Source organism: Hippopotamus amphibius, chromosome 6 (assembly GCF_030028045.1).
Source record: "Hippopotamus amphibius kiboko isolate mHipAmp2 chromosome 6, mHipAmp2.hap2, whole genome shotgun sequence".
Lineage (NCBI taxonomy): Eukaryota > Metazoa > Chordata > Mammalia > Artiodactyla > Hippopotamidae > Hippopotamus > Hippopotamus amphibius.
Window position 1 is genome coordinate 63,996,774 of NC_080191.1, and position 27,506 is coordinate 64,024,279.

General features: G+C 38.7%; 1 protein-coding gene across 2 annotated transcripts in view; it reads right to left on the bottom strand.

The window, feature by feature from the left end:
* Window positions 1-1,787: 1,787 nt before the first annotated feature.
* The window catches only part of COL12A1 (collagen type XII alpha 1 chain), a 110,921-nt gene continuing 85,202 nt past the window's right edge, over window positions 1,788-27,506 (bottom strand). Inside the window, exons 52-66 of one of the 2 annotated variants that reach the window (XM_057738447.1) lie at window positions 25,571-25,720; window positions 24,079-24,156; window positions 22,667-22,753; window positions 21,168-21,221; window positions 20,038-20,133; window positions 18,791-18,844; window positions 18,371-18,424; window positions 13,719-13,772; window positions 12,277-12,348; window positions 8,728-8,763; window positions 8,553-8,619; window positions 7,267-7,455; window positions 6,244-6,312; window positions 5,092-5,262; window positions 1,788-2,843 (exon numbers count right to left, since the gene is read on the bottom strand). In XM_057738447.1, coding sequence (XP_057594430.1) covers window positions 2,668-2,843; window positions 5,092-5,262; window positions 6,244-6,312; window positions 7,267-7,455; window positions 8,553-8,619; window positions 8,728-8,763; window positions 12,277-12,348; window positions 13,719-13,772; window positions 18,371-18,424; window positions 18,791-18,844; window positions 20,038-20,133; window positions 21,168-21,221; window positions 22,667-22,753; window positions 24,079-24,156; window positions 25,571-25,720 — 1,407 coding nt within the window. In that variant the 3' untranslated portion in view covers window positions 1,788-2,667. Of the gene's footprint in view, window positions 2,844-2,882; window positions 4,057-5,091; window positions 5,263-6,243; window positions 6,313-7,266; window positions 7,456-8,552; window positions 8,620-8,727; window positions 8,764-12,276; window positions 12,349-13,718; window positions 13,773-18,370; window positions 18,425-18,790; window positions 18,845-20,037; window positions 20,134-21,167; window positions 21,222-22,666; window positions 22,754-24,078; window positions 24,157-25,570; window positions 25,721-27,506 lie in introns of those variants that run through there. The other variant, XM_057738448.1, reaches the window with a different exon arrangement.

Consider the following 27,506-nt stretch of genomic DNA (forward strand, 5'->3'; position numbering starts at 1 on the left):
TCTATAAAATATTCTATTAGGTAGTCAGTGGGAAGTTGTTGTATAACAAAAGGAGTCCAACTCGAGGATGGAAGATGCCTTAGAGGACTGGGGCGGGGAGGGTGGGGGGGACTCGGGGGCGGGAGTCAAGGAAGGGAGGGAATACGGGGATATGTGTATAAAAACAGATGATTGAACCTGGTGTACCCCCCAAAAAAATAAAATAAAAAATAAATAAATAAATAAATAAGTAGGGGAGACAAAAAAAATATATTCTATTAGGATCTGTGTAAGCTCCATTTTTAAATTTTGAAACCTTTCCCACCATAGACCTCATTAGAAGCTACCACCTCTTCCCACAGTTATTTCTGTCTAGTTTCTTAAAAATGAGAGCCCTAGCTTCAAATAAAAATTATAATGAATTTCTTATAGTACTTCCAAATTTAAAGAACTAGAAAATGTGTTTCAAGTTGTTTTGTGTTCCCTAAAAGAAAGTGTGAATAAATAAGCCAGCACCTACAAGTTTGATTTTGGGGACGGGGGTGTTTACCATTAGTTTTTAAACCCAGACTATCTGGCCATCTTCTTCCTATCACTTGTCAGTATGCACTCAGGGATTACAGAAAATTTTAACTTCACCAAGGAGGAAGTCTACTATGAAAGTAAAAGTCCCGGCATATATCTCAGTTATTAATTTGTGCTTAGGACTGCCTTGGCCCCTCCCCCCCCCTCCCAGCACAAACTAGAATGTAGCAAATCAGCTTCACCAACAACAAGAATTGAACCCATGTTCAGCCAGTGAGGGAAGGTGGAATTCCTTTTCACCTCAAATCCATGTGGCCTTGGGAAGGAACTGAACCCATCTTCAGGCTCCTGATACAGAGGTTTATCATCAAGGAGTATCAGAAACTCAAATGAATCAGAAATTAATCAAGATAAATTCATAGAACCTTGACGGATGAAAGCCCCTGCCCAGAAAATAAGTGCTCCCAGGAAGGGAGAGGAGAGTATTTGATGATAAAACTGGGTTAGAACCACAGTGCCTAGAGTCCTAGTCTTCCTCTGATACTGATTAGCTGAGTCTGTTTCCTCCTACGTAAAGCAAAGAATTGGACTGGGGTGATCTCAGTGGTCTCCAATTTTAAAATGTACAAATGGGACATTACAGGTGAATGTTATGAATTTGGCCATCTGCTTGGAACCTCCTGATCACAATACAATTATTTATCATCTAGTCCTTTTGATCTTGGTCTCCAGGAAGTATTTAACTCAGATGTTTTGCTCTGTGGAAAATGTTCTTTCAGTACTTCTCTCTTCAGTTGGTGTTGGTTCTTTCAAACAAACATTTACACTGTTTTCTTTGATATTTAAAATGATGTTACTATATTCATAAAAGTGCAAAAAGAAGGTAATACTAAATGTAAATATTTCCAAAGGAATTATCCTTTTCGCAGTTAAACGCGCTACTGGGTAAAGTGTGGTATAGGAAAGTGATTAAATGCATATGAAATCTTGTGGCTTGTTAAAGGTTATTTCGTTGTTTGGGGTCTCCTAGGATACTTAGCTGTTTTTCCACCAACCCACACATCCTCTACATTCCTAATAAAGCCTTCAGAATCTGCTGGGCTTTTTAAGGCTCTCTCACTACTCTCTTTCTATGACTTCACCATATCATTAAAAATCTAAAGTTATTTAGCATAATTTAATAGTCTTAGCAAGATTTGTAACTGTATCCAAGGATATGAACTTGTTTGTTGTAACAACCTCCTGAACAGTCCAAAAGGCCATTAAAGAAAAAACATACCATGTCAAATTTTCAGTAGTTTTATTGAAAAATGCCTCTTTTGTTTCAGAAATAAATAATATAAGGCAGTGAAATTCACAATCTGCAGTTAAAATATAAAAGCAGCAATTCTATGTTCATAGTCTTGCAAACATTTTCCAACTGCTTTTGATAACTAAGAAACATTATGTTCTGGAAAAAAGAAGTTCATACTAAATATACAACACAAACATGCAATTCCATCTCTGCAGAATAATCTGCAATTTGGCATAAATGTTAGCGTGTCTAAAACAAGGAGGTTTAAGGCAATATGGAACTGTATCCAGTTGATACAATAATTCAGCTACATGGCTTAAGGTTTGTGGTTGTTAAAGGAGATGTATAAGAGCATTCTATGCCCTAATGTATAACAGAAGATAGAAGAGAAAGATAAATAGGTGCAATGGAGTTGACTTTTCCCTCTTTTTAGGTTTTAGGAGGGGAAATGCTTGGATCGGGTTGTAATTGAATTGCAAATAAGTATTGGAAAAAGATAAACTGCTCTCTCAAAATACAGTCGTTCTGGGTTCCAGGACTTAAATGCTTAACCTAAGAGTTTCACTGAGGCTGCCCTCTGTGCTACCTAAAGGCGCAAGGCACATTCTCTCCCTGCAGCTTTTGTGAATAAAGCATTTTGCAAGCACTTCAAGGGCAAAGGCAAAGATTTCTACAGATGTGCGTGCAGCGAGCTAGGCTTCCTGCAGAAACAAGGTTCTTTACAGTCAGAAAGGGTACTCTCGGATGAAGCAATGCCGGAAGGAACGTGGCAGATAAGACGTCCACTGCTCTGCCTGACCTGTAAATGAGAATCCCAACACCTCCCCCAAGCCCGGCTTTTCTGCGCGCGCACGCTCGCGGTGTCAGGTTCACTGCCGGGGGCCGCGAGGCAGGGCGCGCCGCCAGCGCCTGTTGGGAGGATGCTCTTGGGCCGTCTGGTCCGCGCCGTAGTCCTCGTACTCGTCCGCCGTGCGCTCGGGCTCCACCGGCACGATGAAGGGCTCGCGCTCAGGCAAGTAGGCCCCGCCCTCGGGCACGTAGGGCTCTGTCCGATTCAACATTACAGTTATGGCATGATTTGGAAGGGGCGCACACACACACACACACACACACACACACACACACAGCAAAAGCTAAATCATCACCCGAGAGGATGGCACTCCAGCCTTAATCTCATAACTATAAACAGATAAATTACAATGTTCTGATTACTTCCATTTGCAGAGAGAATTTGGTGATCGAATAATGAAATGGCACTTGTTTTTAACCTTCAAAGATCCAGCAATAAATACAATCATTGCACAAATACCTGGGAAGGGTCAGAGACTGGGCCAAAGAGAACCGTAAACCAACCTAGGTAGGATTGTTGCAAATCACCAAGTAACTGTTCATGACTTCAAACTCCTCAGTTCAAAGAACCATTTGGAAAGTTGAGGAGGTGAGGGGAAGTTACATTGGCTCCTAGAAACTGAACTCTGGAGGTGAAAATCAATTATCACCAGATGATATACAGTACATGACATTTTTCTGTGGCTGTCTCTCCCACAGCCTGAGTTACAGCCTGTGGGTGAGGACCACCGATGACTACAGCGAAACAGGAAGAAAAAAAGGTGATTCTAAAACTTTGATTTGAAAATTGCGATTACAGAACCCAAATGAAAATACATGTACAAAAAGTAATCATAGTAAGACACATGCCCTGGATCAGACACATCGCTAACAAGCGAGAGATGAGGAGATTCTATTCGGTGTTATTCCGGCAGAGAGCAAGCGGCAGGCAGAAGCTGATTGTATAGAATTGTTAAGTGATTTTAGTGGACAGGATCACATACGAATCATTTACAAGCCATAATTAGTTTATTATTTACATAAGATACTTCTCTTTAACCAGGTTAATTGTTTTCCTCAAAATGGCATCATCTCCGCGGTTAGTAGTTTTGTTACGCGCCTCTTTCACAGCTGAGGCTCCTCGTGATCTGTGTGTTTGAACTTTTTTTTTAAATAATATTTTTCTACATTATTACTGAAATGCATCAGGCTTATAAACTAACACCACTGCTTTTGTCTCATTCAAGTTAGTATAAAGAGTCTCCACCCTCCTTTATGATGTCCACCCGGGTCGTTAACCATATCTGTGGTGAGATTTCCATACAGACTCATTTCCTAATAAGCACGTGCGCAAACATCTCAGAAACAGGATTTTCATGTATTCAAACTGTAAGCAGCACTGGCGACTTAGAAAATTTGTTAGCCGGAACCTGAAACAGGTCAAAGATGATAGTTTTTAAAAGTTGAATTACTATGCAAAAAAAATATCTATACACATTCATCTAAGTATGTAATGGTTAAAGTATATATATATATATATCCATATATTTCAAGTTATTCACACATACCAGAAGGCAGAGGTAATCTAAATTTCTTTTATAAAGAATGAAATTGTAATTTCGTGAATGGGTTGCTTGAGAAATTTATGATTCATGATTACTTTTGGTCATATTTATGTAAGTATGGACATAAATATATAGATATATAGATATTTAGATATTCAACTACTCATGCACTACTTGCTAGTAGCCAACCATATCAAACAGCAGTATCATTTTTAAAACTTGCAAGATGCTTGAGGGTGCACTGATGAAAAGGTCACCGCTGACCGCTGCCCACAGCATTAATATTTTTATTTTCAGATCAGCATACACCTCTGTCCCCACATTCCCAGTTCCTCAGGCCTAAGAGATTTCTGCCTCCTGTAATTGTCAAGTACTACAATTTCATGACTGACTCTAAGTCCCAGAGTTTATAAATATTAATTCCATGGACAATGTGAGATAGTGAAATATTTTCAGTTGTCTGTACCATGCTATCAAATAGTCTGTCTACACATTAGATTCCCCAAATAATTTTTTATATATATTCTTGGCATTCTACAGCTGTATTCAACAAATCCCTGTTCCCAACCTTTAGGTTAAAAAAAATAAAAAAGTCAATTGGTAGTATTCTTTGAACTCCCAAGAGAACTAAAGAGAGATTTATGATGTGATTTGGTAAAAGCAGAAGTATAGAAAGGAGGAGAAAATAATTATTCAACTCCTAAGAGCGAAATAATATTATAAAGTTAACATTAATTCTTTTGAGAGAGAATATTACTACATAATAAAAACATACAACTGAAAGAGTTGCTATCTGCAAGAAATCCTCAAATCAACTTTCCTTCAATTCTAGGCAACTTCATTTCCATAAAGGATTTTTAATTCGGGTGAATTTGGGTCCCTATAATGACAACAACATACCTGGATAGCCCTGTCCGTTGTATGGGATGCTGGCACACTGGGATGAGTCACAGTATCCAGGAGGACCTGGGGGGCCTCGGATACCTGAGTTTCCAGGACGACCAGGGGGACCTGAAGGACCTCTTGAACCTGTAGACCCTGGTGGACCCGTTCTGGATTCTCCTTGTGGACCTATTGTGAGTTTAAAACAAATATTTCCCCTCTTGTTAAATACATCTCCTGAGGCACTCAGCAATACTTTGGCACCTCCACTATTTCAAGACTAGACGATTCACTAGTATATAGTACGAAAATATTTCTTTAAGAACTCACTGGTATGACCCAGTGTGGAACTTTCTCACCAGTGATTCAAGAGTTAATGCCAAAAATCCAACTATGTTAATGATTTTCTTCAAAGAAAACTGACTTAGCAAGAATTGAGCCAAACTAAAGATATCAGTGAGTTCTCTGGTTTGCTCCCACTGTCTTGGAGATAAGACCCCCTGCAGGAAATAGCTGTTTTGGCCACAGCAGACAACCAGGATGCCTGCTCCACGCCTCCAGACTATGTGAAGCAATGTTATTTCTGGATCAAATGATACTCGTGGCTAACATAAATGTAAAGCTTTAACCTCTAGGGCCGACCATGGTTGCAAGGGTCTCATAAACCTTATTAACAATGAAAAAATTCATTTTCAATCTAGTAAACAAAATGCATAAGACAACTGTTCTGTCCTTCCAAAGCACCAGTAAAGAATCTGTGAATTAAATCTTGCTATGTGTCAGGATTTCTAATGAGAATATATTTTCTCAGTCTACTAGCAACATCTTGAAGAATACCAGAAGGAACAGGAAATGACACCATCCTGAAAGGCTAGGAGGCCAAACAAAACAAATAGGAATCCTATAAAAAGAAAACAGCAAGGCTCTGTGTCACTAAAACTCAGACCCTCATAAATTAGAGTAAATGTTTAAATAGAATGCACTGAAACATTTTTTGAACCAAGAGAACATAAAAATGAAGAGGTTATACAAGTGGAACTTCGTGCTAAAACATATACCGTGACAATCAGCATGTCTGAAGATAACAGGATGAGTCTGTGTGCATCTCGTAGGGCTGTATGCTCTCTCAGTAATTATATGTTCACTTGTTTGATGTACTAGCAAACCTACCTGGGGGGCCAGGCAGCCCTCGAGGTCCTGGAGATCCAATACCCCTCTCGCCTTTCTCGCCCGTCAAACCTAATTAAGCAAGGAAAAAATGGGAAGACATAGAGGGAAAATTATCCAGAAATATGTAGCCTTCATCAGAGCTGATAGTACTTGATTCAAGTAATGCATTTCCCTTAGTGAAAGCAGAACTCAATTTTTCACAGAAGTCCACTCTTTAAGCCAAATTCTTTCTAGACATTCGTGTAATTCCAGATTCATGGTCAAGAAACAAATCTGGCTACAAGTCAGGGGAAAAATTATTTGAAGAAAACAAACAAATCTAATATGTTATTTTAGAAACAGTAATTAAGAACAGAAACCTTGAATGCTTACAACTCACTGAAGACATCTTAACGATATCTTATCTTTAGTAGCCCTATTAGCATGTCATCTAAACCATCAGAATTATAGAAATTATCTAACTTTTCCCCAGAATGTTAACCATTACTTTCACAAAAGTGAGTACCCCAAATCCTGAAACATCTGGAATCAGATAGTACTATTTTTCTTCTTTTCCTTCAATTATATTTATCTACCATGAAATTAAACCGAAATAAACACATTAAGGCCAGTTCCAGGCCCGGAGTAAAGGAACTAGAAGAATTTGGATCTAAAATCGTAGAGCTGCTTACATTCAGTTGCTACCCAACTCTTGCCAGTCAAAACAATTAATAAGATTTTAGGCCTGATTCAGTTTGCCAAGATACAGTTTTTCCCATTAACAACAACAGCAATCAGAAAATAGCATTGTCTTTACTGAGATCTCATGACAAAATCTTCCTGTTTTCTAAGATAGGGATCTCTATAGCCTGCAGCTGCCTAAAAAGAAGGACAGGTTCATGGACACACAGCTCTTCTGGGGCTGTCCAAACAAGACCAGTGTAGTTTGCCAAATTCAGTCTTCCACATGCTTTTCAACCCTCCCCAGCTCCTACACTTGCAAATTCCTGCCTTTATCCCTGTGCAGCAGTCAGGAACGCCTACCTCGTTCACCTGGGGGTCCCTGCATCCCTGGCGTGCCTGGAAAGCCTGGCCGCCCCCCAGGTCCTGGCTCTCCTCTGGCTCCCGCGCTGCCAGGGGGTCCTGGGGGACCGGGAGGGCCTGGCTGGTTGCGACTAGAGTGGTAATCGTTTGGAATCTGATTCAGCATCTGATTGAATCTGCTCATCTGACCTAAAAAAATAAATAACACTTATTAGTAAGAAACTCAATAAGGGAGGGATGAGAGGAGGAAATGGCTTTCTCTTAGTGTCTCGTGAAATCTATCTCTATTCCTGCCCCTCCAGCAAACTTTCTAATTAGAATCCTAAAACTAAAATAAAAATTCCAGCCATCCCAGACAAAATGATCCCTGATAAATAACCATCTCCACAAAATACTGACCAGTAAGCCGTCAATATTACTATAAACACAAAAGACTTGTGAAAGTTTAACATGGCTCTGATACAAAGCCCCAAGGTTTCCCTGATGATGTCACTCAAAAGAGAACCTTTTTTAAATTAATAAATTATAGCATTTTTGTGTGTGTGCCTATGGCAATAATAATCAGGCTTTAGTGTAAATTGGAATCACCTATGGGATACACTGAAACTACAAACTTCTGGGCCTCATCTCCAAAGATAGTGATTCACCAGGTTTAGGGTATGGCTCAGGAACTCATTTCTCACAGGCAGCGTAGGTGAGTCTAACACAGGTGCTCCTCGGGACCACATTGGGAGACACCTGGACTAAGATTTCTGAAAAGGGGGGCCTGAGTTGGAGGCCACACTCAGTTTGCAGGCACTGACCCTTATCACTTAATAGGTCTCATGGCATAAGAAGAAAGAGTCTCTGAAAAATAAAGAGGCAATAAAAAGTTCCCCATCAACATGGACTTAGATCAAATTCATCTCAATGGTCCTCCTTCCTTAGAGTCAGAAACACTCAAAGGTCATAACTTGAGCCAATATTTGCTGCTTCAGTGTACACCCAGGTGAAGATCACCAAAAATCCATATTGAAACTGAAAGGCCTTTTTAAAATATGATTTTGTCTCAGACCAAATGTAAGGATAACAGGCTATTATTTTACCTTGGGTTATTATTTCATCTTAATGACAATCATTAAAATAGCATTGGCTTTATCTAGCAGGATACAAAACTGACAATGTATAAAAATAAATGATCATGAAAATGAAATAGAAACATATATCTTAGAAAGTTTATGACACAAACTCTGCATTTCCTTGCAATTAACTAAAAAAACATACATTAAAAGGAAAAGAAATTTTACCACTTATTAATTGTTCACAGACTTGTCTTGCAACTGCTCGCATCATGTTCTGGGAAGCAACGTCTCCCTAGTTAATTAAATCAATAAGTAGGATAGCATATTATTTCCATAGTTTCCAAGTTCAATGTTTAACACAATATATAAATTTGTAAGTCAAATTTTAAGAAATACATACTCTATCGCCCTTCTCTCCTTTCAATCCCGATGGACCCTGAAATATAGGAATTTCAGATATTAGAAACTGACAAACATGGTCTAAAATGACTCGTGAAGGGACATGATGATGAAAGAGAGCAAGGTCTGCTTTCCAACAAATCAGAAAAATGACACATCACATTTACAGCCATGTTACTCACATTTTGCTTGTCTGTCAAAAGGAATCTAATCTCTCTCTCTCCCTCTCTTTCTCTCCCTCTGTCTCAGAGAAGCACGTCCTCCAATATAGTGCTGAGACGTGAATTTTATGATAACCTATTTAGAAGCTACAAACTGTGCACACATTTTATGATGCCATTCACAATACAGGTCTGGAACTGAAACACATGTAAAATTGCCCTTGCTACCATTCTACTTTCCTTTACAGCACCATGGCTGAGGAGCTCAGCTGGTTATTGTAGGTTGTCCATGAGGTTAATCTTCGTTCAGTTCTAGCAGGAACCCATAAGAACCTGTCTAGTAAGAGCTTTCTCTCAATTCCCTAACTAAATATATATCTTTAACTTCCTCCAATGATTTTTTTTAATATTTATTTATTTATGTATTTATTTTTGGCTGCATTGGGTCTTCATTGCTGCACGCAGGCTTTCTCTAGTTGTGGTGAGCAGGGGTTACTCTTCGTTGTGGTGCACAGGCTTCTCATTGTGGTGGCTTCTCTTGTTGCGGAGCACGGGCTCTAGGCTCTTGGGCTTCAGTAGTTGCAACACGCAGGCTCAGTAGTTGTGGCCCATGGGCTTAGTTGCTCCACAGTATGTGGGATCTTCCTGGACAGGGATCGAACCCGTGTCCCCTGCATTGGCAGGCAGATTCTTAACCACTGCACCACCAGGGAAGTCCCCCTCCAATTATTTTTTTTGTGCATTGGTATGAAAGGAACCACGTGCCTCCCTTATTAAAGAACTCAATACAAATGGTGATCCCACATCCAAACACAAACACAGAGTATTTGTCCCTATTCTGTTAAGGCCTCTCACTGGCCATGAGATCTTGGAAAAAGTCTTCCTTCTAGTGCAGGAAGTTCTTGTCTATCAGTGTATCTCCAGGCTGCCAACTGAAAATAATACCCAAACCATTGACAAGTCTCATGTTCAGATAACATCCCAAACCAGACTGCTTCTTACCATCTCCAAGACTCTTGCTTAGAGGTTCCAATATCCTCCTAACTGGTCCTCCTGCTTCCCATTTTGCCCCCTTTGAGTCTGTTCTCCACAGAGAAGCCAGACTGATATTTTTAAAAGGGAAATTGGCCTGTGTCACTCTTTGGCTCCAAGGGCTTACCATCACACTTAGAATAAGAGATCTTCACTGTGGGCTGGGGGTTCCACATGATCCCCTCTGCCCACCACCTGACCTCGTCTTTCATTCCTCTCCCCTCACTCCCTTCACTTCGGGTGCCCAGGCCTCTCTGCTGCCCCTTCCACATGCCACACTTATCCTCCCTTGGCCTTTGTTCATGCTGTTCCCACTGCCTGGAATGCTCTTGCTACAGCCTGCTCCCTCGCTTCATTGCACTTCCAACAGCCCCATTCCACCACCACAATTACCCCCAATGCCTTACTCTGTGTCTCTTTTCTTCACTGGCACTCATCATCACCAGACACTACACTGTTTATTTACAATATTGGTCCATATACCCCACTAGAGTCTCCATGAGGACAAGGACTTTTGTCATGTTTACGGTTGTATCCCCAGACCCTAGAACACCAACCAGCACATCTGGGCACGAAACAAATGGGTGCTGAGTAAATGAATAAAAATATTCCATCAGCAGTTCCTGGAAACAGCCACTACACAACATCAGGTGTCGTAAGTTAGCGAGAAGACGCCGCTGGTTATAAGAGCTAATGACATAAGCTAACAGTGACTAAACTAAGCTCTCTGCTAAGAACTTTGTATTCCCATCTGCTAGCTTTGGTTTTGGAAACTAAAGGTAAGAGAGAAGAGAGAAGAAAAGTAGAGGAAATTTGCCACCTTAAAAAGATGAGGAAGATAAAGGGGGAAAAGGGGGTAGATAAGGTCCAAATAAATGTTACCAAATTATAGTCATAAGAAAAACTGGAGTTTGGTTCTCCCTTCGCCAAAAGTACTGGACTCTTTCGGAAACTAGTTTGGAGCCTTTTGTAAATTTCAGGGAATTTATTTTTTACATTTACTGCTACTTTGTTCCCATGTGTTTCATTGAAATTTACTGCCTCTCTGAGATTGTTCTAGTATATATGATTTAGAACTCATCTTTATTGCCAGTATCTAGAGATCGCATTTCAAGTAAAGGAAGTAGAATTTTCTTTCAGGTTTCTAGCTTCAGCCATCAATTACATCAGTGATAGTCTTACATTAGACTCTCTTTCCATCACAGTAAAACGAAATAGACTTCTGAATGGGTTGAAAAGTTTGGTGTACTTTTAATTGCTCTTGTGAAGTTTCTGCCATGATTCATTGAGGAAAAGAAAGTAATAAAGTCCTGTGCTAGAGTACACATAGAGTATGATGTATATCAGGAGTCCTTTCATCTATATGTTGCTTGCTGAATTTTATGTAAACACAGAAGACAGGCCATATCACATAAAGATTCTGCCCTAAGTTAGTTTGACATTAAATTTTTTTTACACTTGGGTTTATGTAACTTGGACAATACTTAAGAAAAGAGAAGTTCTGTTCAGAGAATAACCCTGATAGATATGTCATTACTAATAGTTGGACTTCATGATTTGAGATAAATTTTTATATTTCAGAATTCTATTCAGACCAAAAAACTGCTTAAAATAAATTCATTCTTCATTCATACAAATAAGGAAGAGCTTGTAAGGAAGACTATGGAGCCCTACAGTCATTACAAACACTTCTGGATATTTTAGAAACTCTGAATTCAGTTTTGAAGATACTAATCTGAAAATAGAGGGGAAAAAAAAGAAAATAGAAGATATGCATTGTACCCTCTCAATTATTATTTTAACCAAAACATCTGATGAAAAAAGAAAGTTAAACTGGATGTCAACTGGAGCAGGGCAGTATAAAAAAGAAAAATCGTGGATAAGATAAATCCTTTTAATTCTGGGACTAACGTTCCAGCATCCTCATCATAAGAGAGAAGAGCCAGTGGCATGGTTACAGGATGCTGACAAAGGGTTAACTTCACACAGCACCCACGGAGGCGCCATGCACCCTCATGTGGTTTCCTATCTTAAGTCGCATACCGCTCCTAAATAAAAAGAGTGATTCTGCTGACCCAGCTCTGAGTGTTTATACAGTGCAGAAATATGTGCCTTGCCTCATAATCCCATCCTTCTTTTAAAGAAATCCTATGACCACAGTTTTCATCTCAGAATGTTATAACTTAGAGAGAAAATTTTTAGAACTAGTACTAAGTTAAATCCATGGGTTTAGCATAGTTTCAACAAATGCTTCAAACACATTACAGCAGAGATAACACACATACGTCACAGCCTTGCATTCTCCTCATCATTCACGGCCACAGTGGAATGACTAGGCATGGAAGCCATCCACTTACTGGTCTGCCATGGTCTCCGGGTTTTCCTGGTTTCCCACTCGGTCCTGAGACTCCTGGAGAGCCTGGGCTTCCCTGCAACACAGGGACGTTTACCATGAAAGAAGAATCTCATCTAAAGTAAACTAACAAAGCGTGGCCGGTTTTAAAAGCTTTTAGCACATAATCACATATTAAGGAAGAGTAAAATCAAATCTTAAGATAACATAGAGGGAAAAAAATTTTTAAATTCCCATTTAATCTTTATGGACTATATGGTTGTAAAATACATTTTGAGACCATTTGAAAAATATATGCATATACTGTATTTAATCCATTTTCCCATTCACAGATTGTGATACTAGTAAATTGGGCACTAAGTGAATTTGCAAAAAGCAGTTCCTATTGGTTTATTTCTATTACCAAGCCAGAAAACTCATCAAAAGACAGGAGTGAACTTTGGTTGGGGTAAAAACTGAGACGGTAACTGGGCACCACATGGTGGAGTTTCCCCTTGTCTCCTGGGAGTTGTATCTGAGCCTAGAAACTCACTTTTTCTTCGGTGCATTCAAATAAAGGGTGCCTTCTCTTCTATCATATCAGCATCATTCACCCCATCAAAACCATAAGAATTTCTGCCTGTTCCTTTTAGCACAGCTTTAAGACATTTTAGCAATATTTTTAGTAAAATATTTACAATATTGCTAGTCAATACATTGTGTTCTAAAGCTAAAATTTCCTTAAAATAGAATCATCAGATTTTTGTAAAGTAATCCTTTATTCATTAATTATGTAAATTTTAATTTCTGTAGTAAATACTTTAAATGAGAGTTTACATTTTCAACTCTACTTGAGAATGTATATATTAAACATAAATAATAAAATTATTTTAACATATGCTTTCCCATCTTCATATCCAGCCAGAAGCCATGAAGAACATCCATCACCTCAAACATTGTAATTGTTATCTCACCTGGATGCAGGTATACAGATGCTTCTTTCAAAATCATTGGCTTCAGTATTTTCCCCAAATATCATAATTAGAAAACCTACTCGGGTAAAATTTACTTATCTGAATGACTTAAAGCTGTTCAGTAATTAATGCCCTTAAAATTCAAATATCATAGACTACAGACTCTTAAAATTCTAGGACAGGAAGTAGCCAATGAGGTCATAAAACCCACCACTTCAAGTGGGCATGGAAGGAACTGGGGCACTAACCAGGTAGTTAGGGATATTTTCTGTTTTCCAAATATAACTTAATTAAACAGAAAGATTATTCCAACACTTCTGTTTTCTCTAGCCCATTTGGATCTAGGAGCATAAAGACAAGCAACTCCCTTGACAGTGTGCCCCGCAGCACAGAGGGAACATGCTTCAAAGGTCAGATTACCAGACTTTTCCCTCGCAAGTTGGGGTGGTGGGTTAGGGTGGGGAGACAAGAGTGTAACCCATTCCGTTCTTACCGGTGGCCCAGGGGGGCCCCTGGGTCCCATTGTTCCATCTTTTCCAGTAAAGCCCTATTATAAAAATGAAATTAATTATAGATTAGTGAAATAATGACCAAGTAAAATGGAAACACACTCAACAGGTTGATAAGAGTGACAGGTGAGGGATTTAACCCAACTACAAGGTAACCTTTCAATATAAAGACAAATATGCCAAAAAAATGCTTTCCATTTAAGTTATGCCTTTTATTGAATAATTTATTTCTATACTCGGTCATTTATATAGATGTAAATAAAATCATTTTAAGAATCAAACTAGCTTTCCCCAGAGAAGGTAGTTTCCTTTTATGAAGATACTCGCTTTTGCTTTTATAAGAGTGTAAGGAAATCTAAAGGAAAACTAGCCCTTTCTACCGAAAAGTCAATGTCCACTAACTGGCCCAGGAAGGATCCAAGTAAGATGAAGGAAATGCTGTATCATAGAAGATGCAGGAGAGGCCAACAACCTGGTTAGAAAACTCCCCTCCTCATTTCCTAAGCAACGCCCTAAGCAACAGCCAGGGCAAGACCACTGATGCTTCACTCCTCGGGGGTTTCTCGCCTCCCCTCCAAGAAAGAAGCAAAACTGTCTTAACTCCTCCACTCCAAAGAAAGGAAATCCTCAATCTTCAATTTTGTTTTAGTGGTCCATCTCTCCTCATCTCACAGAAAGGCCAGACCTGCATCAGGGTCGGGTTGGGAGGAGAGACCTGTCCAGGAGCACCGGGCATCTCCTCTGCACAGCTTGCACGATGCCAGATGAGTCTGGAATGAGTCACTTGCTGCCCAGTTAGCATTCATCCCAAGTGCAGACCTCTGAAATCCAGCCGAGGATTTCTGAGTCAGGTTTCTTTTTTTTTTATGGTTGCAGCATTCCTCTGTAAAAGGAGATTTTTGTCTCCTTTGAGAATAAGTGTTAATTTTATGCATGTTCTTGGATTCTAGCAAAAATCAAGAACATTTGGATCACTGCCTGCATTAAATATCCACATTCCCATTGATTTTTACAAAAGAGGAAGTTTAAATGATTTCTTTAAAATTGTGTTAGAAATATTCCACCCCCTGCAAAAAAAAAAAATCAGAAACTTATAGAGATAAACATTTCAGACTGTTTTCTGGAAGATCTAGGCCTGCTTAGCAAAAAACACACTACAGGTTCATCTGATGTAACATCAACACTGCTTCTGAGAGCCACTTAAGAAGCAAAAATGCTCAGAGTATTGCTTGAACAATTCAAATGGCATTTCTACCATCTAAATTGCCTCCAACTGCTGTAGAAGATACTTTCTTTTTTCACTTTTTTTTAGGTAAGTATCATATCTCTGAAGAATCCTCCTACAGTCATACTAAACACTTCCTGATCAATCATATTCTCTTTTTTTCTAGCCTTATTGGGATATACTTGACAAATAAAAATTGTACATATTTATGGTGTACATGTAATGTTTTGATATAAGTATACATTGTGAAATGACCACAATCAAGATAATTAACACATCCATCACCTCACATAGTTATCATTTTCTTATATGGTGAGAACACTTAAGATATACTCTATTAGCAAATTTCAAACACACAATACAGTATTAACTATAGTCATCATACTGTACATTCGATCTCCAGAACTTATCTTGCACAACTGAAACTTTCTATCCTTTTTTTTTTATTTTTATTGGAGTATAGTAGCTTTGCAATGTTGTGTTAGTTTCTACTGTACAGCAAAGTGAATCAGCTATACGTACACATATATGCCCTCTTTTTTTTTGGATTACCTTCCCATTTAGGTCACCGCAGAGCATTGAATAGAGTTCCCTGTGCTATATGGTAGGTTCTCATTAGTTACCTATTTTATACATCGTATCAATAGTGTATATATGTCAATCTTCATGAAACTTTGTGTCCTTTGTCTAACATTTCCCCATTTCTCCCTCTTTCCCAGCCCCTGGCAGCCACCACTGTACTCTCTGCTTCCATGAGTTCAGCTTTTTTTAAAATTCCATACATAAGTGAGATCATGCACTATTTATCTTTCTGTGCTTGGCTTATTGCAGGTGCCACGTCCTCCAAGTTCAAGGTTCATCCATGTTGTTACAAATGATAGAATTTCCCTCTTCTTTAAGACAGAATAACATTCCATTATATACATTATGTGTGTGTGTGTGTGTGTGTGTGTGTATACTTGTAACCCACCATTTTCTTTTAGAAAAAATGAAGATCTAAGTTGGGGTGAATCGGATTTTATTCTGATGGCCTCAAAAGGGCTGCCACTGAGCCATCTGTAGAAGTTTGTGCTTTAATTTTTTTATTCTCCATTTTCAAAGCTCTACCAGTTATTGCTGCTTCCTTCCATGGGAGGGTGGCTGAGAGGACCTATGGTTGCTTTCACAGATACACTGTATGTCATGCCTGTACACGTGGTTCTCTTGCTACTTTCTAACAGTCCCCAAAGCTATGCCTCATGAAAATCATCTGTGTTGAAGGCAACCCATGCCTCCTGCTCCTACCAGCTTCATCTTGGTAACACACCTTCCTTCCTCACCATGGCCCTTGAGCTTGCTCTCCCAAGCTTTCTTCTCTTCCATCACAAGAGTCAACTAACTTTCTTTGTTTCTCTTTTGCTTTCCTTCCTTCCTCCCTCCCTCCCTCCCTTCTTTCTTCCTTTCTTTCTTCAGCTGAGATGCCTGCACCCAAAGTCTAACTTTCCAAAATTGTCTATGTTCCATCAGCTGTGCCTCCTACTCTCAACATTAGTGATGGGAAACTAAGTGGTAGATCAGTGTACAAGACTGTGATGGGAAAAGACTAATGATTTCCTGAAGACTTTCCTCACCCTCAACACAGGCGTCCTGGGTGGCCTCACCATAAAGCTGGATTCACAGGTTAGAATGTGAGAGTGGAAAACATAGTCCTTCCCACTCCCTCACTTTTCAGGGATGCAGCGATGGCAGCGGTGGCTGCCTGACCGCCAGTTCAGAAGGAGAATGTTGATGGGATGGGCACTGGCCACGCAGCAAGTCTGCACGAAGCCTGCACTGTGTGCACGTGATGGGCCCAAAAGGGCTTTAGTAGTAGCGGTGGCAAGGGAGGCAGCCCACCATTACTTCCTTTTTTTTTCTTAATTTTATTGGAGTATAGTTGATTTACAATGTTGTATTTAATTTCTGCTTACAGCAAAGTGACTCAGTTGTACATATATATATTCTTTCTAATATTCTTTCCCATGTGGTTTATTACAGGATGTTGAACTATATTCAATATCCATCATTACTTCTTGACTGTGGTATTTTTGGTTTTGTTGACTAACTGAATTGACTGCCTTGTCACCCTCACAATCTCACTATTGTCCTTTATCGTAAAATAAGAATTCAAATAAACAAAAGTGTCAGTCTCAAAAGAGTCAGAAGAATACACACACACACACACACACACACACACACAAACCCCACTGGGTCCCAGACTCCCAGAGGATACAGTTTTCTCTTTGACCTCACTCTCTCATAAACTCAAAAGTAGGCACTGGAGCAAATAAGTTTCACTGGCAAATGATCCAACATTTGATATTATCTGGGCAAATCTTTGCTTCACCTGACTGACCGAACTCTTCTGCCCCATGGTGTCTCAGAGGTGGTAAGATTAACAAGTCAATGTGTTTAGCAACAGCTGCTACAGCCCTGGCCCTTTCAGATCTTGCTGCTAGTCCTATGTTTTAATTTGATTAGTCAGAATACAGACAACTCTCAGGCTGTTGTCTGAACCAGAAGATGCTGAAAAGTCATTAGTGCCTTGGTTCTGAGCAACTCTAAAATATTTTATTAAAGCACGTGTGGTCTCCTATGAAACCAAGTGTTTCTATAACACTGAGTAGAGCACAGAAGTCATGTTCACTGTGCTTCTCATTTACCTGTCCTAGAAAAAATTGGGTCTCCTGTAATGATTTCATCATAAGTCAAGAGTAAACCTGAAATCTGCCACAAATCAGCAAAATCCCTACTAAGTTCCAGTTGTCTATCCATCACAGAGGCCTACAGGTAGTATCTGAGTTCCAAAGGTGTAGAAAAGATGTCCCTGACTGCATAGAAAGTGTCATGGAAATCAAGACTATTCTTAGAGTTATGTAAAAGATGCCTCATAACAAATATTTTAATTTTAGGATTTAAAGCAATTTGCTAGGATGAAGTGGGAGATTGGGATTGCCATACATACATTACTAATAAGAAAAAAATATCAAGTTGTACGCTTTAAATATATACAGTTATTGTATGTCAATTATATCTCAATAAAAGTTCTTAAAAGAATAAAAAATGGAAAAAAAAAGCCATTTGCTAGGAATCTTGAATCTCTTTCGAACCAAAATTCCTTCTAGGGACTTGTTTTCCCAAATATGATAAAGTATAAAAATTTTCCAAAATTAAAATTCTAACAACTCATTTAAAATCCCACCATTTTGTTTCATAGACTTTGAGATCAACCTCATGTTGGCTGGTGCACTGATATTAGCTTTTCTGCCTCCCAGGAGATATATGAACTCTGCATTTCCAGCCATGCACACTGAATTATGGGGGGTTCTTAATTATTAGGCAACAATGTGATATCATTTCCAACATCATTATAGCCCACCCAGGAAAACTTACTCTATCTCCCGGAGGGCCCATTGGTCCTGGTGGGCCAGGCAGTCCTGGGGTTCCCTGCACAAAAGGAAACAAACACGTGAAACACGGTAATAAACTTCTTGTGTGAGAAAAGGAATTTGTGGTATTCTCCAAAACGTCTGGAAACAAAGTGCAGGGGGCTCTGAAAAGAAGCAGACACTCAGAACCAAGAACAGTGCCAGCCCAAGAGCAAGAAGCTCACTCAGTCAACAAGCCCAGACCTGACCAAACAGCACAAGCTTGAAGACTAAGACCAGGCTACGAAATGGAAATGATGTGCAGCACACGGCCAGGCTCCGGCTTTGCTGCTTAGCCTTGGTTCACCTTTTGAGGCACTACAAGCGCAGCTTTGCAAGTAACACTTGACAAGTAAAGAAGAGGAAGCCTGAAGGAACAACTCACTGTCCGGCCTGGAACTCCCGGCTCTCCGGCATCGCCCTTCATCCCCTGGCGACCCTGGAGCAAGCAGAGGGAAAACAGGTTTCAGGCGTTTTACAGAAATTAAGTGAAAAGGGAAGAAGTGAGTCATCCCTGAAATCTCTATCACTTCATAAATCCAACAAGGCGTATTTGTGAAGGGAGATGAATAAATTATTTTGGGGACTGATGTTCACTTTATAAACTACAAATGCTGTTATAATTTCCACTTATGTTTTGGAATAATTTTATATAATCATGGGATATATGCCTCCTTTAAAAGAACCTAATTTAACATAAGGATTTTCATAGAAAAAAAAGTTGAAGGGAAAACTTTTTTATTTAACATATTTAATTTGATGCTAATTTTAACAGTCAATGAAATCTTGTAACAATTTTGGTCTCTATAACTACATGCTAGAAGACACGTTACACAGGCAAATCTGAATTAATTAAAGCTGATAAAATTCATTTAATAGCAGTAATTAGAAAAAGTAAAAGCCCCTAAAACTCCATTTGGGACATAAGAAGCTAGAAGTAGATGCTTTCAACCCTTTTGAGTGGAAAAAGTCCTATTCCTTCAAATGTTTTATTTCTAGCTATATCTGATACAGATTTTTTTTTTTCTCCAAATGCCAAAAAAAATGTATCTGTCTTCTATTATGACATCTTTAAAAGGGAGTTTAGACTTAAATTTAAAACTAAGATTATCTGTATTCTTATTCATTTACTGTATTAGTTTTATCTTAAAGTATAGAAAAAAAGTAGTTAAATAAAACATAAGCCTTAAAAAATAAAACACCTCTTATAAGTTCAGATTAGCATTTGAAACAAAAGGTAAACATTTTATTAAAAATTTTTATACAAGTAATGACGTAGATAAACAATGCAAGCTTGCCTTGAAGTCATAAATATTAGAAAAGGACCCCAGGACTGCCACAGACTCAAAGCAGTTTCAAAGCTTTCAGGATGCTGAAGGATATTTGCATTACTTATTAAAAAATTGTTTAAAGGTCAAATAATTAGCAATAATCTTTCCTACACAGTTACATATTACTACATACACTATTCACATATCTGAAATTATAGTCATAGGAAGTCATCTCAATGACTAAATTTGTTGAGTTCTCTGAGAAAATATTTGAGTTTGGCAAAACAGAGTGAAAAAGGTTCCAGTTAAGCTCAACGTTAATCCACCACCCTCATTTCACACAGAAAGCCTTTGTGCTTACTTGTTCTCCCGGAATAGAGAGGCCGTTGGGTCCCTGGGGGCCTGGAGGACCCTGGGGACCAGGAGGACCTGTATCTCCACGAGGACCAGGGGGGCCCTAAATACACAAGAGAGAAACAAGCACAAAGTCATGGAATGCCCTTCCAGTGCCTGTCTTCATAGCTCCAAGGCACCAATCATATAATCTCTGCAAACATTTTAGAACCTATCCATCTATGAAAGCATTTACTAACACCATTCCTTTTTTCCCTTTGCTACTCATAAAAGAACAACTGGAAAGTACAATAAATTCACAAGAGCACTTAAATTTCCAAAACTCCTATTAAAAGTAGGTTTCTAAAAGAAGTAAAATACGTTGAATATAATATATTCATATATTTATAGTCAGATTCATATAGTGATCAAAGCTCAAAATTCATTGGATTTGATTTCTTTTAAGCTCTTCCTGATTTCTCTTAGACTTGGGCTTATATCCAGGACTAACATATGTAGAAAACAAGCAAGGAAAGAGCATATATGCTCACTCTGTGCTGGAGCTTCTTTGCAACGTGTCCAGGTGGAAAAGGACAAATCTGGAGTCAGACAGACCTGGGTCAGCACCCCAGCCTCACCCTTTCCTGGCTGCGTTAGCTTATCATTAGTGATAGCGTGACCAAAACCACACATCATCTTCATAACATACTCCCCTAAGAAGCTTCAGTTGTCTTATGGAGACCAGAATGGAACTGGTAGAAAGGGCCAGTGACCCGCTATGAACGCACATGTGGCTGCTCAGCTCTTTCCCTGAGACAGATGAACCCTCCCCAGCAGGACTCTGCTCCCTGTGGGGTCTTCCAGCTGATGGCCAGGTTACCCCCTCTGCTTTCTCATGTGACAGCAGAGCCCTTAGATGCTTCTGCAGATTTCCCATGTGCAATTCCCACGTCAGTGAGATGCCCTGTACATTCCTTTATCTGGCTAATCTAACCCATCATTTTGACATCCAGAGACAAGACAGAGGTAACGGTATTACCTAAGGCACGCTAAACTTGAATCAACTTGCTCAAGGTCACATACTCCATTAATGGAAATTTAAATAGCCAGACTTCAACATACAGGTGAAAATTTAAATGCGCTCTGAGATATACTTACAATTGCCCCACTGATACCTCTTTCACCTCTGGGACCTTTAGCACCGGGTCCTCCCTAAAATACACAGTAAGAGCACATTTTAGGGTAAACATAGGAAAGTAGGAAGAAGTTGATATACAAAAATTGCTTCAAGAAGCAGTGCATTCTCCAGACAATACTTCTACAGTTATTTATAAAGTATGGAAGTAAATATATCATACAAATTTGTGAGGAAAGAGAATTTCAAAACGTACATTCCAAGGATCACATTTTTACATTCTGAACTTTTCTTAATTGTTAGCAAATTTTGAAGTTTATTTGAAAATTTGAGGTTTACTGGAAAATAAACAAGCATTACTTAAATACTATACTTAAGTATTTTTAAGGAGAAAATTCTGTTTTGGAATTACATGAATGTGTTCTTCAGGGAAAATAATATGCAAAAAGAAGAATCTCTCAGAATCTCAAAACATGTAGTTTAGCAACAGGAATTCAGAGACCACTGAACAAAGATGAAATAAACATGACAGTGATTCCAACAATGTTATCATACAATTAGAGGGGGAAAAAAAATCCCTACTTCTCAAAAACATCTAAGTCAATCCAGCATATAATTTTATGATTACAGATATAAATCAGGTAAGTCACTGTTAATTAAAAATAAATGGTAGTGATTCCAGAGACATTTTGCTTCCATATATGAGAAGCTGGTTTATAATTAACCTAAAATCAATTTACATTATTCGCTGTGATCCACGTATAGTCAAATCTGGTCTTCTGAGGCTCTCTGAGCTGTTTGTACATTAATTAACCATTTTCTTAAAAGAGATCAATAGAGCTTAGAGGTATCGCTTCCATTCTGAAAAACCAGCCCAGGTCAGATGTTAGATTGACTAAATCAGGGGCTCCCCATTGATGAATGAGATCTATCACTGTACTCTTCAGTGTTTTACATTGCATTTTCTTGGTCTCCCCTCCCCCCCTCCCCGCCCCAGAATGGACCTGGTCAGTCTTCTCACTCAAGTTATTCCTAACCCCAACCCTTTCACCCAGAGTTTATGATACCATCACATATGTAAATTATCCTCTGTGTTAGTCTATGATATGTTTGCTAATAACATACACATATCCTAGGCTCTAAAGGTGTTGTCGGGCCAGGCTCTCAACCATGGCTCTGTAACATACGTACGAGAAGCTTTCAGGAAATGTAAGGAATTCTCAAAACCATGTGATGACAGAGAGAAACCCAATTCACATCTTTAAGAGAAAAGCTCTTGAATGCTAGCCAATATCATTCATCCTTGTGTGGCCAGAGAAATGTGTTCAAATGTGCTCAAATTTCCTTCTTGATTTACGCCATTTCAGGTCTCAAAACATGCCACGAAACAGTGTGCAATTCCGCTTGTTCTGTCCTAGAGCACACCAGTGGCTGGAAGTTTCTTATGCACGACACACTGGCCAGAGGATGACCATGCCAAAGATTTAGTAGGAAAAACTAGAGGAACTCTTTGTTTCCTTACCGCAGGGCCTGGTGGTCCTGGAGGTCCAACGCTGTCCTGTGTACACGTGCAAGCATTTGGAAGAGCGGGGCATTTTGCTTCATCTCTCTGAAATGTTGAAAAGAATATTTATCTGTGAATTGAGAGTAAAAACAACTTCCCATTCCCCATGCCCGCTTATATACACAAGGAAATCTATCTCCCCACTTGAAGAAATAATTTTTAGTTATGATTACAGTCTTATGTTGAAACTTGCTTTGCTCCTTCATGTTTTTATTTTGTGTTTTGCTTTAGGAAACCTCACATAACAAAAATACATCTACAAAACGATCATAAGAACCATTGGTAATTTAATCCAATTTTCTCTAGTCTGGTGTTAGAGAAATGCTGAGTATCTCACATATGGATACCCATTTCATTCAGAATAAAGTCTAAAATCCTTTCCAGGCCTACAAGGCCTTACAGGTGCTGCAGACCAGCACCCCACCACCTACGGCCTCCCACTGCCCACCGCCTCCCCCTCCTTCACTCTGCCCCAGCCCCCCTCATCCTATTCATACTTCTCTGATGTTTAGGGCACCCTGCAGCTCTAGGGCCTTTGCACTTACAGTTCCCTCTGGTTGGAAGGCTCTTTCTCCATTATCCACATTGTTTTTCCCCTCACTTCACTCAGGTCTCTGCTCAAGTCTCACCTTGACCACGGACGGTTGAGGGTACTCAACAACTATCCCTCCCTGCACCCTGGTTTGTTTTCATGCTCGGACTTTTCACTCTATAACATGTATATACCTACTTGTTAATTCCTCCTCTCCCCTTGCCTTTCACAGAATACTCCCTTTCACTGATGTAACCCCAGCACCCAGGACAGTGCCTGGCTGACAACAGGTGCTCAGTAAGTATTTGTTAAAAAAAATAATGCACACTCATCCTGTGGGTGTGTGCAGCTCGCTGTTTGCCTAAAGCTTCAAATCCATCATCAGCATTCAACTTTGTAACTATTACCACGTACACAGATACTACAGGGAAAGTCATCATCTCAAAAAGAAATATGGTTATTTCTACTTAGATATCCAGAGAGGCAATGGCTTATTCTGTAAAATGTTGATATTTTACCAGCAATAGGAGGACTCTGCAATAAGTAGGTTTATCAAACAAGCTGATTAAACAGGACTTTTTTTTGACCATGCATAACCACCTTGGCTGTTAGGGAGAATTTCCAGATGTGGTCCTCTACATACATTCCTGACTTTTGAGGGAGGAGTCCCGGCCTGAGCTGTGATCACAGACAAGCATGCACACCTTGCGTGTCCCTGGCTCCATCCTGGAGATGCAGCTGCTGAGGGCTCCTTCCTCTCCCAGGCTGTCCACATCCACAGCCCTTATTCCTCAGGGACAATTAAAACCACGACAGAATTCCATTCAGGTTTACTTACCCTGGAGGGAATGTCACAGCATCTGTCTCTACTGGTCCACACCGGACTGCAGACAATATCAAAATTCTGGATTTGGAACTGCAAACAACCAACAGCAACATGAGCTGAAGATGCGTGAAAAGCATTTCATATTAACATTTCCACATTTTAACCTCTGCCAGCTTCTCGCAGAGACTCTCTTGAGGGTGCAGGCAATGAGAGCAATTGATCCTTACTTCATAAGAACAGAAAAACCTATGCCTAAGAAAAAGCGATAGTAAAGCAAAGTGCATTCATGATGTTCCCACTTCTGATCCATTTCTTGGGCTAAAATGAAAGATTTGACTGAGTTTTGGGGTTTTTTTTTAAGAGAACGTTAATTTCTTTACTTAAAAATTAAGATTGTATTTAATTCAGAATTTGAATTTGAACACTACACACATTTAAATCAACTTTGAAGAGTCCACCCTTGTAGAAAAGTAACATTAAAAAAAATATTCCTCACTTATTCTAAAGTTGATGCTCTTCTTTTCATAAATTCTTTCCTGGGGCAAACTAATAATTTTATGATTACCTTCAGCTTAACTATTTCAATATAATATATATTTTCTATCTTTCTACATTTAAAAAGTAGAGCTCTTTTGATAAAAAAGAAAAGATTGTTTAGGTATAGGTATCTGTTTATAAACCTAATGTAATTGTTCTCTTTAAATATCATCCAATATTCAATAAATCATTTTAATCACAATTATATTAAATTTTCATTAACTGGTTCTACATTGTGGAATACAAATTTCACTTTTGAATCAAGAAAAAGAAAATCCTGTCCATGGAAGAAAGCTAAATTCAGTAAAGGCAATTTTAAAAATAATAGAAGCCAAGGATATTAGTCTTGCTTTTAGAACAATGTTATTATTGATCGACATTTAATATGAACTTAATTAGCCTGGAACAGTGAAAACCCTAAGTTTAAAATTTTATTACTAAATAGCATGGTAAAAGGGTTGGCAAGCCCCTGCCTCAAACTTGAGCCCGTGACACTTGTGAGGGAGGCGGCTGCCCAACTATGCCCATCTTCCTTCCGAGGCAGACGTGACCTCCCGTGAGGGAGCACAGCTCTGTGACGGTCACAGCCAGTGTCCACAAATGTGTAATGTCCTGAGTACACAAATGTGTATTAACAGTTACTACCTTTGAAGAACAAAATGAATTAGTTTAGATTTCACTGATTATCCTGGCAACTACTTGTGTTGTACTCTCCAGTTTGATTCAGTTTCAAGTCGACTACATGATGTTCTTTGGTTCCCTGACAACTTAATTTGCTTCTAGCAGTAAAGCACATTATCATGTTTTTCAGTAGCATATTTTCTTGGTGTAACTTTTCCAGTGTTTCAATCTAATCAAGAAATTAAACAATGTAAAACTCGAGGAGAAAAAACTCACCAATTACTTTTTCAAATGCCATTTCAATCTTCATACAAGATACCAAGAAAAATAAAAATGTGTTACTTACTGTGGCTGATTTCCTCTCCCCTTTAAGTAGTTTTCCAAGAATTTCATAACCATCAGTTGTGATGTTTCCAGCTTCCTTGATGTCCTTTTCTATAATTTCATAGCAGTCGATGTAAATCTTAACACTTTTTGAGGTCACTACGATATGAACCTGAAAAGATCATTTGTTTCCGTTACAAAATTTCTACTCAGAACAATCTGGCTTCCACATATTTCAGATCACAAGTTAAAAAAATATGTTTTTAAAGCTATTCTTGTCCCAAATCAAGAGGCTTGGGCTAAAAACCCAAGCCCCAGGTTGCAGTGTCAATATCATTTATTAACAAGATCAAATTAAATGAACCACTTAACCTCTCTGGGGCTCAGTTTTTTTCAGCTATTATACACGTGCATAATTTCTTATTTTCCCCCCATGTACTCTTCCTGAGATGGCCAGAGATAATGTAGTAGAGGAGATGCTTCTGTAAACTATAAAGAGCTATTCAGAAAAGAAGCAGACTCACAGATATAGAGAACAAACTAGTGGTTACCAGCGGGGAGAGGGAAGCAGAGGGGCCGGGGGGGAGGAGGGGATGGGGCGGAGTGCAGCAAAATAGGGGTAGGGAACTCAGAGGTACAAACTATTATGTACAAAAGAAGCTACGAGGATATATTGTACAACACGGGGAACAGAGCCAATATTTTATAATAAGTATTTAAAATAAATTATGAAAAATGAACTATTCAAATATAAGGTAGTAAATCATTAATATATTATTATACTCAGGACAAAGGAGCCTCAAATGTTTTGCACTGATTTTGCTAAATTCAATTTTTAATTTGTTAGTCCCTAATGCCTGCCAAAAAGATCTTACACACCATGTATATACATAACATAGGAAAGAGCTAGCACATGTCTTTTATAGAGATTCAGCTCTGGAAAGCAATAGATTCAAGATTCAATTTCCTTATAAGAAAATAACCTTACATTGATTTATTTTTTATCTGATATTGAAGACACTCAGAATCTTAAGAAATCCGTTAGTACAGATAATTAATAAAACGTCTGTATTTCAATCATGTAAAGAACGGTGCAGGTACCTGGGACCTTACAGTGATGCTCGTAGTTTCTACTTATCACAACGCAAATATTCAAGTAAGCCCATGATGATTACTTTGAAAAGTTTGGCTCCAAGTTAAGGAACAGAAATTCCCTTAAATGCTTTTATTAAATAAGCATAAGGACAATCTCTAGAGATTCTTTTAAACAGTAAATATTTTTTCCACAAAGAATCACCACCAAAACACTAATTTAGTGCATCTATAAGTGGTAAGTGTGAATTATATGTTGCTTTTATAGAAGAGTAACATATGGCTTACTAAAAATCATTTTAAATACCCCCAGGGCAATCACCCAATACTGAATTCAAGAAGAACACCATATAAACATTCCTAAGATATTTATTGTCCAATAAGAGCTAAAACTTATTTGTTGGCTCTTATATGAATAATCTCAGAGGTGAACATTCACAAACTATTTGAAAAATCATAGTATCCAGAAACATTATTTCAAAATCAAAACTTTCAATTTTTGAAACAAAATTATTCCAAATACACTTGTCATTCAATGCTAACTGGAAAGAAACTCATGCTAAAAATACATTTTGCTACAATCTCTTCAGTGTGTTTTATTGCATTTTAAACATATGCATAATTACATTTCAGAGTGGCTCTTCATCTGGAGACCACTGTCCCAAGCATTTAGGGACTACTTTCCAACTGGGAAGCATTGTTGGTCACAGACCAGTAGAAAGAAATAAGAACACTCTTGTCAACTTATCACCCTTCCCAAGGTCTGCCATTCCCTAGAACTTTATTTTTCATCTATTCCACCTTTTGTCTTATTACAAATTTCTCACTTGAATCTATGTCATCTGTTACAACAGGATGGAGACCTA